This window comes from Atractosteus spatula, chromosome 13 (assembly GCF_055471065.1).
Source record: "Atractosteus spatula isolate fAtrSpa1 chromosome 13, fAtrSpa1.hap1, whole genome shotgun sequence".
NCBI classification, from domain to species: domain Eukaryota; kingdom Metazoa; phylum Chordata; class Actinopteri; order Semionotiformes; family Lepisosteidae; genus Atractosteus; species Atractosteus spatula.
The window spans coordinates 2787298-2799283 of NC_142718.1; the positions used below are offsets into that span (position 1 = coordinate 2787298).

Sequence of the window (11986 nt, forward strand, 5' to 3'; positions counted from 1 at the left end):
CTTTCACCCCAGCTGAGATCGACAGCGCCAGAGCTAACTGTGCAGCTGGCTTGACTCGACTGTGGCTGAACTCGTTTCTTCTGTCCGAATACCTGACTTCAGGCACCCTGTGTCCAGCACCTTCAGCACACAGGAGCTTGGCCGGTTTCTCCTCCATTTCCTGCTTCATTCGGTCCCATCGGAGTGAACAGCTCTTTCTAGTGGAGCAGTAGATGAACACGGGGTGAAATGACACTGCAAGACACGCCCACAGCGGGGGGGTGTCAGTGTATCGCCCCTGCCCAAGTGGGGTGTGACTCTGGATTAGACACACTCGCAATGAGCAGTTTCATTCTACCACAGAAGTCCAATTGCTTAAGCTTTCAGGAAACGGACAACAGTGGCATGAGTTTCAGAGAGGCCCCATTTCACACCATTTACAAATCCCCTTTGACCTTTTAAGAGCTAAAAGCAAATTTCCAAAACATGCCCCCAACTATAAAAACGACCCGCAATGAAGACTTCAGCTGGAGCACGACGCTTCAGAAGAGACCGTGTCGCGGCAGGAGCAGGACTGGGAACCACAGGCCTAGACTACAGCAGCGGGCTCGGCAGAGCTCTGTTGGCTTGTGGTCCTGCCTGACCCTGCCGATCCCAGGTCTGGAGTCCAGGGCCAAGACGGGGTCACAGCAGAACTACAGCACACTGGTTGAGCTAAAATTTACAACTCCCAGTTGCAGCAATAAAAAACAACAAAAACAAAGCATCACACATTGGAGCACCCCATCAATCCTTTATTGAGAAAAGAGGTTCACACGCCTGGATTAAATTCTGCACAGCTGGGGAGTTTGCAGGCAGGGTGGTGGAGGCAGAGCTATGCTTCTTGTACAAGTTTACAGTGGTAAATCTACACGCCTGGCTGGTTTTCCTCTCTGGTGGCATCACACTTCCCAGCACATCCCTACATCTCCATAAAACGCTAAAAGTAATAAACTGCAGCTGTTGATGAAACAATCATTATTTTCCCTTGTTTCCAGGTGTAAGATAACGCAAGCTGTGTGTGTGTGTGTGTGTGTGTTGAGGGGGTTGCAGCCTTGAAGTGAACCAATAGTATAAAAGATCGTGACCAACATCTGGCCGGGCTCCAGATCAACCAATCAGCATCTGGAAGCATGCGGCCACGCCCCCTCCATGTGTTGGCCCCGCCCCCCGACATGGTGCCCTAGTCGACCTTGATAGAGATGAACTTGGCGTTGCCATCCATGTGGAAGTAATTGTACATGTCGTCTCCTTGGCGATTGGGGAAGGTCACCACGTTGCCGTCGGGCAGCTTCACCTGGAAGGAGTCGTTGTTGTGCGTGATGTACACCTGGGAGGGAGAGAAAATCTTTGAGTCTTTCAAATGCCAATTCCCTCGCTGGAGAGGAAACGCCAACTTGAATGCTGCCAGATCCAGCTACCAGAAAGCCCAACACGCAGGGATCAGGGTGAGAGACTGGAACACTGGACACAAGCAGACCTGGTGGCTGCTTATGAGAGGACATTCTCGGTGACCACAGTCTGGCTAGAGAAGCTGGACACAGACTTGACTGTTCAGAGAGGACATGCTCGGTGACCACAGTCTGGCTATAGAAGCTGGACACAGACAGACCTGACTGTCCAAAGCGGACAGGCTCAGTGACCACAGCCTGGTCATCAACACTGGATGGCCAAGACAGACCTGGCTGCACCACTGCCAGCAGGTAGAATACAGGATATGACATCACTGCAGTGAGAGAATGAGGGGAGCAGAGAGACAATGCCCAACACTCATTAACACTACACTGGCAGACCGTGATCACTCAGACTGTCCATTTTATCTACACTCGGCAGCAGATTAAAACCGTGCCAACAGGGAGACGGCCACACTGCCTGAATGGGACACTACCTCATCTTCACACTTTACTGGCAGAGCATTGGTGCAGACACACTGACCGACTGACCAGCTGGACCCTATAGCATGTTCAAATCACCAGCAGATCTGGGGTACCTTGCTTGGGCTGGAGTTCAGAGTTCCTGGAAATATCCTGAGGAACCTCTGCTAAAATATCTCAAGGGAAGAGGCGGCAAATTCCCTACATGAGGAAATAAAATGAAGGATGCAGGGAGGCTGTGTAATGACAGCTTTTTCCCCACTTGAGGGCGACATATCCACATGTAACATATTATTCGATGTGGGATGAATGAAGTACATCTGCCCATTTTCTAACAGATTGGAGTTGTAAGCTTCTTCCAATCCAGGGTTGCGGGGAGCCAGAGCCTATCCCAGCAAGCAATGGGCAGGACACACCCTGGACGGGACGCCAGTCCATCGCAGGGCAGACGAACACAGACACACACTTAAATGACATACAATTAAGGAAAAAAAAAAGAGGCCTGCATACACAATATTGTTAATGTTTCACTTCTCTTAATACAAAACGATCCGGGTTAAAGTCCAGAAACTGTTAATTTTACGCAATCATTGTTCTCCGAGTTTTAAGTTTTGATCTATATTTATCTGACGTTACACAACATGCTGTGCTGTAAGCTGGCTTCCAAGAGTGAACATACATTTAGCAATAACTGCCAACATCACTGGCCGGAACGGACAGTGGCCATGCTTGAATGACAGGGAGGAAGACTGCTTGCAAGAGCTCGGGCCACGTCCAGGCTTAAAGCACCCTGTGAAGCCCTCACACGTGCTCAGCGTCGGAGCACCAGGAAACACTCGGCCTGAGCTTTTCACCGCTCGTCAAAAACACGGAATTCAATTCCGACTCCAAGAAGTGACAGTTTAAAGGCCCGCACCGTGCAGCGGTTAGGAGTGCTGCCTTACAGCGCTGGGTTCAAGTCCAGAACTCGTTGTGGCCGCGCTGAAGCAGGGAACCTGTATTCTTATTGCCCATCAAGAGTCTTGCCGCGATCTAAACTCTAAACATGCAGACTCCACGCAGACAGCACCCCAGGTCCGGCACTGAACCCAGGGCCCCAGCACTGCACGGCAGCCATGCTGACCCCCGTGCCACTCAGCTGCTCTCCACTAGGTGTCAGTAAGCTCAAGACATTGTTATCGGCTGTACTGTCTTACAGTGAGAGATCTCGTCCCCCAGCTTTCTTGCAGGAGCATCTGTAACCCACATGCTTGTTCTGGGGGACCGACCCGACCTGGCCGCGGTGGTCCGAGAAGCCCCCCCCCACCACCAGCGACCTCACCTTGAACGTTTCTCCCGCCTGGAAGGGGAAGACGGACTCCCGCTGCTCCGAGCCCCAGGCCCCACCCTGCCGGGAGTTGCACACGATGGTGTGGGAGTCTCCGTGGGCGTTGAAACGGGGGTTGAAGTGCAGGGCCAGGTCGTTCTCCGAGTGCCCGATGTTGATCGAGAAGCTGTTGGGGGGAAACGAAAGGACGGAGGGAGGTTTGGTTCACTAACGACATCAATAACCCCGGTGTCCTGGCCACATTTCCCCCCTGGCCTTTACCAGTCATGGCCTCCTACTAACCCCCCTCTCTGAACTGGCTCCATCACTCTGCTCTCCTCCCCACTGAGAGCTGGTGTGGGGGGAGAGGACTGGAGCATCATCCAGGTGGGGGTACACACTGGTGGTGGTGGTGGAGGGGATCCCCATGACCTGTGAAGCACTTTGAGTGGAGTGTCCAGAAAAGGGCTATATAAGGTGTGATGAATTACATTCATGATGACAGTGTGGCTTGGGCAGTAAAGGGACACTGAGCCTTCAGCTCAGGTCTTGGGGTTGCGAAAGCGTTGCATGATGCCAGGATTCTCCCGAACAGAGGGTCACTGGTGGCGGTAGTGGGATTCCTCCTTACCTACACAGTGCTTTGAGTGGAGTGTCCAGAAGGGCGCTATAGTATGGCGCTATGTATGGGTTATCATCATCATAAGATATACAAGTAAGCAGACAGATGGTTCAAGGTTCAAGAACAGGGGATCTCAGCTCCAGGCCTCAAGGGCCACTGTGCAGGAGGTTGTATAGATCTCTCTACATCTACAGTGTATCAGGAACAAGGAAAGGCTGCAGCTTGTCTCATCATGCAAATAAAGAGTTCAATTATTAACTAATTCAGGGCTCAGATGGAAGGAAAACCAGAAAAGGTCTGGGCTCTCGGACGCTTGAGTACAGATGCAGAGCTACCTGCTGTTAATACTGGACCAGAACCATAAAATATGATCCACCCACCACTACGTTCAGTATATTCGATTTTGTTTTTGTGTAAGGGTTATTATAACGAGCCTAGATGATCACATTGCATGTGCACGGCCCCCGTTTCCTGAAAGTCCAGCACTTCAGGGGCCCCAGGCATTTCTACAGCTGTTGAAGGGTCTTGCAAATGTTAACTTTCCAGTACACACCCTGACAAGACCTTCCCCACACAGACAGGCCCAGGCAGAGCCTGCGTCACACGCCACACGCACTGCGATCCAATACCGCGTGGCAAGGGGGGCGTCGCTGCTGTGGGAGTCTGTACCCACAGGGCGGTGGGAGCATGGAACAAGCCGCCCAGCCGTGCCGTTCTGAAGCCGTTTGCAACAAGTGCACGTTCTTCTGCGCTGCTGCCATGCGATTCGACTTTTAATTTGGACTGACAGCACAAACATTACTGCACGGAATAAGTGACTAAACCACCCCAAGACAGCGTGGAGCCTCCTGAAACTCCTGACGCAGCCCGACACCCAAAAAAAAAAGTACTCCAACTTAACTCCGATGGGATGAATAACCGGTTATCATTCAACTTCATAGGATTTTTTGGGGTCCCCCCCTCCACCCCTTCTCCGGACACTTACCAGCTGGCATCTGAGTTGATGGCGGCTTTCACCTTCATCGTCTGCCCGGCCTTGAAGGCCAGATTCCTCACACAGACCTGGAGAAGAGGGAAAAGGACCAGGGTCACAGCGCAGCTCCTCGCGATCCTGAGGAGCCAGCTGCTGGGACCCCATCCAGGATCTCCTTTCCCAGGCATCTATCTGGGATAAAACTGCCACCACCACCACCATCATCATCATCAGCAGCAGCAGACTGTCAGGGAAGTGGAAAACTCAGCCGGTTTCAGCTGAACCGCAGATTTTAATGACTCCCCATTTCCTGGGAAGCAGGTCTGCCAAATCCAAAAAAAAAAAAAGCCGAGGCATTGAATTTCTGCCTTCTGCAAGGCCCGACGTCTGGGAGCAATTATATCCTCGTTTTCCGCTGACAGGTCCCGGGTGGCGGGGGCGCTTTCTAGAAACGTGTCCGAAAGCGGTCCCAGATTTCCGAGAGATTGAGTGGGAGCTCAAATGAGGGGGGGGGACCCCGAAAGCGAAGCCTGGGGTGTGGTTCAAGGGAGGGCTGGCGTGGGCAGATGAGGGATTTTGTTTGAATCGGGCGACGCGAGTTTACGTTTGCTCCTTTGGCAGAATTGAACAATTAAAAAAAAACAAAAAATCGAGCACTCTGGCGGGATTGAGGATAAGCAGAGCGCATTCTTTCCGCGTGAGTCTGGCCGGAGCCCGACTCCTCTTGGCAGAAGGCCCTCCTTCACTGGAAGGGACTCGGGCGAGAGGAGTCCGAACCGGGCAGGCCCTGAGAAGAGTCGGACACTGACCGGGGGGGGGGGGGGGGCGCTGCAGGACAGTTCCTGTATTCGGACTCGCCTACCATCTTGTCCAATCCCTGCCCCCAGTCTTGATGCTCAAAATGAGGTTTGCCATCAGTCCATCCCATCTACAATTACAGGACCCGGGGTCGCTTGAGAAGGCAGGTCTGTACGCCGAGGGTGGTGGGAGTGTGGAACAAGCTGCCCAGTCACGGCTTCTTTCGGGAAGCGGCAGGAGGTTACCACCGGATCCCAGAGCTACTAGGAACCTCGTGAGCCAGAAGGACCACATGGCTGCCTCTTGTCTGGCAACTGTGATCTGCCTTCAGGGTCACCCACCCCCCAAGTCACTAACATCCCTGAACAGCCATTGGTCTGTTCTTATGGCAGATCACAGGGCTGCCTTTTCAAGACGAGGTTCTGCAGCAGACATCTTCCTTAGTCCTGGGAGTCTAAGCACAAGCAAGACCCTTCGCGGGCGAGATTCTTGGATCTGCGGCTCCCAGCTCTGGTCTTTAAGGTCAACGGGGACCCTCCCTGAGCAGCAGTGATCCCACAAAGAAGACCATCAGGAGAGCAAGCGAGAGCTGAATTATGGGAAAACCGCCAGCAGGCCTGATTGTCCAATCCCAGACTGGACTCCTACGGGCCCCCTGAGAATACCACACGTACCAGTACCCTGGTTTACCACAGAGGTCCCGCACCCCAGCACCGGACGGGCCCAGCCCAGCCCCGCGATCTCAGGGAAGATACAGCACTAAAAAGGAGCTGATAAAACATCCAAATTGCGTTTAAGAGGAAAAGCGCACCTGTGTCTGTGTGAACTTCGTCAGCTGATGCTGTATTCCAACCTTTAGCTTCCTGCATTCCTGCTCTGAAGCGTGCAGGTAACCTACAGCATGCTCTATGGCCACTCTCCCCTATCTCTCCACACAGCCATGCAGATAAGCTAAGTGATCAGGAAGACCCTCAGTAATAGGCTGACTGAAGAGACTCTGTGGACTTTGACCCACGAAACAGGAAGAACAGGGCGGAAACTTGACAGATGCTAAACGGCACATAATTTGTCAAAGGCAGCGATCATTTGGAACACAAATAATCTGAACACCCAGCTACCCCACCGGACCCGAGTTCCGCGGGTTGCGCCCAACAGCTTGTAAGTAGGCTGCAAGGGAAGGTTTATTCCCTGTTGAAAAGGGGAGAAAAGAGACACAGCGTTTCGGCGGCGGAGTCTTCTTCGGGTGTGAACCCTTTACTTGTCCCTTTGCGGTCTACGTATGCCGACGCAGCTCCCTGCTCGAACTACGTCAGCTTATAAGTAGTCCCCGTCTTTTAAAAAGGGGTGAAGGCTGACCCCTAAACCTATAAGAATCAGGTCTCCCAGTCCGGTCCCCGAGAGCCCCGTCTGCTACTGGCCAGTGGTGTGTGTGTGTGTGGGGGGGGGGCGCGGGCGCGTGCCGAACCTGGGACCGGAACCCCCAGCAGCCGTGACCGCGCTCGCGGGGGCTGTCCGCCAGCGGTGTGCGGTTTGAACAAGCCTCAGATGGAGCAGGGCTGAGCCGAGCTGAGTCTGCAGCCGACTACACACGTACAGTACACTCTTGCGCGCCCCCCCGTCATCTCAAGAGTTTCTTCGCCGGCTGCGGGGTGCTGGAAATGCGTCTGTTTAATAACCGGCTAGAAAGCGGGACAGTTCTCTCCGTCTCTCTCTCTCTCTGCGTGTCCGTTAATCCTCACGAATACTTCCTCGCTTCTATCCCGAATACACCCCGGCTCGCCCACGCACTCAACTCCTGACACGAGCGATCAGATTCGCCCGTCCAGCCAGTGCGCCGGTTTATCCTAAACCCCCTCACCCCGACCGAGTGAATCCAGCCCGCTTCAGCTTTGGGAGATAATTGTGGAACATTTTTTTTCCACAGTTCTTTCAGAAGGGCAGCTCAGTTTTGTTTTTGTTTTTTTGTCGCATCATTATTACTCCGTGTCCGTTATTGAACCGGCTGGCACCCGGCCCTACAGTTGAGTCACTGAATCAAGATGGGATCCATGCGGATTGGGGTGCAAATACTACGGTTTGAGCGCGTTTTACTCAGTCCTGCTACGGAAAATAAAACACTTCTGTCATTACGAAACAAGACTCCGTATACGGGAACGAACGGGTTTTACTGCTAACCAACGCCACAAGGTAAAATGCTCAGATAAGTTATTTTATCCTCCTCGCTTACACCATTGCAGGCTTTGATCCTGCCTTTGACCCTAAAAGCGGTTTTTTAAACTTTCTGACAGCGGAAACGAGAGCTTCTTGGTTTCGCTGAGCCGCTCGCGCACTTACCTCGCTCATCTCGCCCGTCTTATCTCGCCGGACCGAGCGCGGACCGGGCTGGGCCCCCCCTTATAAGGAGAAATCTGAGCGATGGACAACTCTCCTGGCCAATGGGGGGGGGGGCCGCTGGAGCCGGACGCGCGGCTCCTTCGCCAATCAGAAGAGGGTGAGTGGGGGGGAGACGGCACTTGATTTTGTTGCAGCTTTATGACTGCTTAGCTAGACTACGCCCAAGGTCAGAGCGTAGAGATTTATCTTTACAAGTCTTAAAAACCTCATCCACATTTATTATTATTATTATTACTACTATTTAAGACGGTTGCCATATTAACACTCATCTGTCTTAAATGGTGCTTTTTGCGTTCAACACCTCTTCAAATTTGTTCAAAGTGCCTCGGCAAACAGCTATAGTCTTTTTTTTTTTATCCCCGCAGAGAACCAGAGGGAGCGAAGGTGTTCTATCCCCTGGGAGCGTGGCGTCACCTGTGTCTTTTGAGGAAGTGAGTTTTTTTTTTTAGAGATTAACATCACTTTATTAACCCTTTACAATGTCTTGCATGAGGAATGTGTCTTTTCGCAGACCCCAGCTTGCTCTCCATGAGACACACCGACAGGGAGAGAAGCTGGGGGTCAGAGCGCAGGGTCGGCCATTTATACAGGGCCCCTGGAGCAGTTGGGGTTGCTCAGGGGCCCAACGGAGTAGGATTCCTCTGCCGGCCGCGGGATAGGAACCGGCAACCTCCCAGGCACAGGCGCAGATCCTGAGCCACAGAGCCATGCGCTCACCTGACCGATCGGGTCGAAAAGCGCGAGAATTCAGCGGCCCGGACATCGGACCCCCTCTCGCACAAAGTGGGGGACAGTGACTCAGGGGAGAGAATTTCTGTCAGTGACCACACCTGCCCTTTTCAATCCAGCCCGTGGATTAAACCCCGAATCGGCTGGCGCTCTGCAGGTCTGTGCTGGGACAAATCATGAGCTCACAGTTTACAGCCCCCACACAGCCGAACTTATCATCCAGGCGAGCCGACAGACGGCTTCGGTCGCTTTCCTTAAAGGGACCGTCCTAGTATGTTATAACGGCGGACGTTGAAGTTTGTTGTCCAGCTGAACACACTGCTGTCGAAGTCACTGAGGGATCTGTATTGTATTTTTCAAACCCGCGCAAATGCATGCTTCACAGGATAAACACACAAGTCGCGTTGGTACGGTGTGTTCTCTGGGAATAATTTACTGAAGAGGGAAAAACACAGCATGTTCAACCCTCTCAGACGTCCCTCCCAAAATCTTTTCTCTTAAAAAAAGCACAACTAAAGGAGAAGAGGGACACAGAAACAGAGGCCACGAATTACACTAACAGTCTCCAGGAAGGCCGGTGCCATCAGGAAACAGCGGAGTAGCGACAGATGAAGATCTAGTGGTACACCAGGGAGGCTCAAACTCTCAAAATAGTTCCGAAATGGCTGCCACCTCACTGAAAACTCTTAACGCTGACTGTGCACTGTACAGCAACCCTGTCTGTCTGTTATACGTGAAGTTCTCTGGGGACGCTAGATGCACCGGCACGCTAGTGTTACTAGGACTACGGATACTGCACACAAGCGAGTGTTTCTATAGGCACCTGGATATTGCAGGATGCGCACACTGGGGGGGGTGTGAGCCCACTCTCACGAGTCCCGTCGTTAGCCCCTGCGAGAGTGATACCGGGGGCGCAATATTCACAGCGTCTGCACTCTTCCCGAAGCGCTCGTCTGCTGGGGATCTGGCTCAGTCCTGTGTTGGAACAGAGGGGGTCAGCTGAGAGCGCCTTCTCCGTCACGAGGTACACTGTCGAACTGTCCGGCCGCGAAGCCACGCGCAAGCAGGTGCTGCGCCCGGAAGTTGCCAGTGACGTCAGACGTCCTTCAGATTCACGGGCATAGCGCACCGCCGGGTTTGTGAATTCCTCTGGCTGTGAAGTGTCTCTTTCTGTGTCTGTTTCTATATTCTGTCTTTTTTTTTGTATTTCTGGTGTTTCAATAAAAACTTATTTCAAGTGCGAGTTCCATAGCCGTATCCAAGCAAATAAAGATAAAAAAACACGGGTCTGGATCTGTGGGAATCTGGGATGAGAGAAAATATCCTGACTTTACAAGCACATTGCTCGAACAACAATACGCGGAGCTGCACCCTGGAGACACGATGCAGGATTCCTCCTTAGGGTGCGCCGAGTGCCAACTTTTGTTTGCAAAAAAATGGATTTAGTTTCCACGGATCGCTCCTTTAATGACCCAAGGGTTTACTGAGAAACTCGCAAACACATCTAACAGTGAGCTGAGCCTGCGCTTGAGCTCAAAGCCGCTGTGTGCCTGCAGACCTGGCGCGTCTAATCTCTCCGCAATCCTCCCCGGACAGGAGAAAGATTATTCCAATACTTACCGCCTGACCACTCGGGCCTTTCTTTCAGTGTTTGCTTCAGTCTTATCCTATCCGGGGTGCTTTGTCATGACTCTCTCAGGCATTGTAGCTGAGGTTCGTGAACCAGGTAAATAAATGCATCAAATCGCTCAGCCGATTGGCCACAGCCGGGTTTTCCTAAAGACTTTCTTATATCACTAGAATATGACGTAATGGCCCGGAACAGCAGCGGTCAGGGCTCTGGACCCCAGTCCGGAGGGACGCGGGAAGTAAATTCTGGGTGTTGCTCTGCTCTGCAAGGACACCTCACCCCCGGATTGCTTCGGCAGATACACTCCGGGCCGTCAGTGTAAATGGGACATCGTTCTCCTCTAGCCAAGCGGCTCAAATAGAGAACTCATTTAAACATCCGGGCTCGCTTTTTTATTGTGAATAGTACAGTGTCCTTACGTGTAACACAGTATACCTTACTGCCGGTAACCTGTGCTCCGCCTGTGACCCTGCTTCGCTCATGAGGAAGAGGTCTGTTAATACCTAGTAGGACCCGTTCATAGAGGGCGATCTGTAGCAGAAAGACAGCGCAGGGCTTGACGCTGCCTGCTTACTGCACAGCAGGAACCGCAGGAAGAACAGATGTTCAATAGCAGACGCAGCCTGATCCACTGTCCCCCGAAGAGGCGCGCGGGCTCCGCGGCGCGGTGACGTGGCACCAGCGGCAGCTGCGGCCCCGGGCACGCGGCACTCCTCTCGCGCAAGTCCCCTGCTTACCCGCGCGGGTCCAGGAAGCTCGTGCAAACACCCGACCAGGAAGCCGCCTGGGAGTCATCTTCAACCGCGACCAGAATGCGTCAGCCCGGCTGACCCAGGAAGTTTCCTGGCTGGGGCGGAGCGGTGGCACTGTGGCTGGAAGGTTGCCGGTTCAAATCCCGCGGCCGGCAGAGGAATCCTACTCCGTTGGGCCCCTGAGCAAGGCCCTTAACCCCAGCTGCTCCAGGGGCGCCGTATAAATGACTGACCCTGCGCTCTGACCCCCAGCTTCTCTCCCTGTCTGTGTGTCTCATGGAGAGCAAGCTGGGGTATGGGAAAAAATGAATTCCTAATGCAAGAAATTGTATCTGGCCAATAAAGTGATCTTATCTTTTCGAAGGCTGGAATAATTGTTTTGTACTGTAGCGCCCCCTAGCGTACTACAGCGGCAGTACTATCTCCTTCCCCAGCGGACTCCCGTCACAGGGCGTGGAACTGGAGCCCTGTCTCACAGACGCGTGTTTATCTACCTGCTCAACCCCAGAAGCTTCAGAGTCAGCAACAAGACCACAGCACGCAACTACATTAAATCATAATTATAGAATTAAACGATAATAATAATGTACACTTGTTGATAGTGTTTCATAATCATTATGGAACTGTGTACAGTTGGAGGTTTATATGCAATTGCTTTTCGAATCCACTCATTTGAATTTGGTCTTGATTTCTGGTGTAGGTTTTCACTGCTGTTTTTGGGGAGAGAGGAAGATGAACGTTTTATTATGCTGTGTAAGGTGATCATTTTCATGGCTGATGATACTGAATAAATATTTACCCCCGCACTATCAAACTATTAAACTCCCAGCCTCTCTCACCCAAAATCTGAACCCTCACAGCGCCTTCTCTCCTTATCAGAACTCACACAT

The 11986-nt window shown here is 52.5% G+C and overlaps 1 protein-coding gene across 1 annotated transcript; it reads right to left on the bottom strand.

Annotated features, from left to right (window-relative positions):
* Positions 1 to 749: 749 nt before the first annotated feature.
* On the bottom strand, positions 750 to 8026 carry LOC148821636 (beta-galactoside-binding lectin-like). The gene is made up of 4 exons (XM_088931100.1): positions 7926 to 8026; positions 4806 to 4882; positions 3214 to 3385; positions 750 to 1348 (listed from the first exon to the last, which is right to left on the bottom strand). The coding sequence occupies exons 1-4, from the start codon at positions 7932 to 7934 to the stop codon at positions 1202 to 1204; spliced, it is 405 nt and encodes a 134-aa protein (XP_088787226.1). The 5' UTR covers positions 7935 to 8026; the 3' UTR covers positions 750 to 1201.
* Between the last annotated feature and the right edge of the window lie 3960 nt (positions 8027 to 11986).

Coding starts and splice junctions, on each gene's coding strand:
- LOC148821636 (XM_088931100.1), bottom strand. Junction 3,386..4,805: donor ATCAACTCAGATGCCAGCTG/GTAAGTGTCCGG, acceptor TCCCCCCAACAG/CTTCTCGATCAACATCGGGC. Junction 1,349..3,213: donor AGGCGGGAGAAACGTTCAAG/GTGAGGTCGCTG, acceptor TCTCCCTCCCAG/GTGTACATCACGCACAACAA.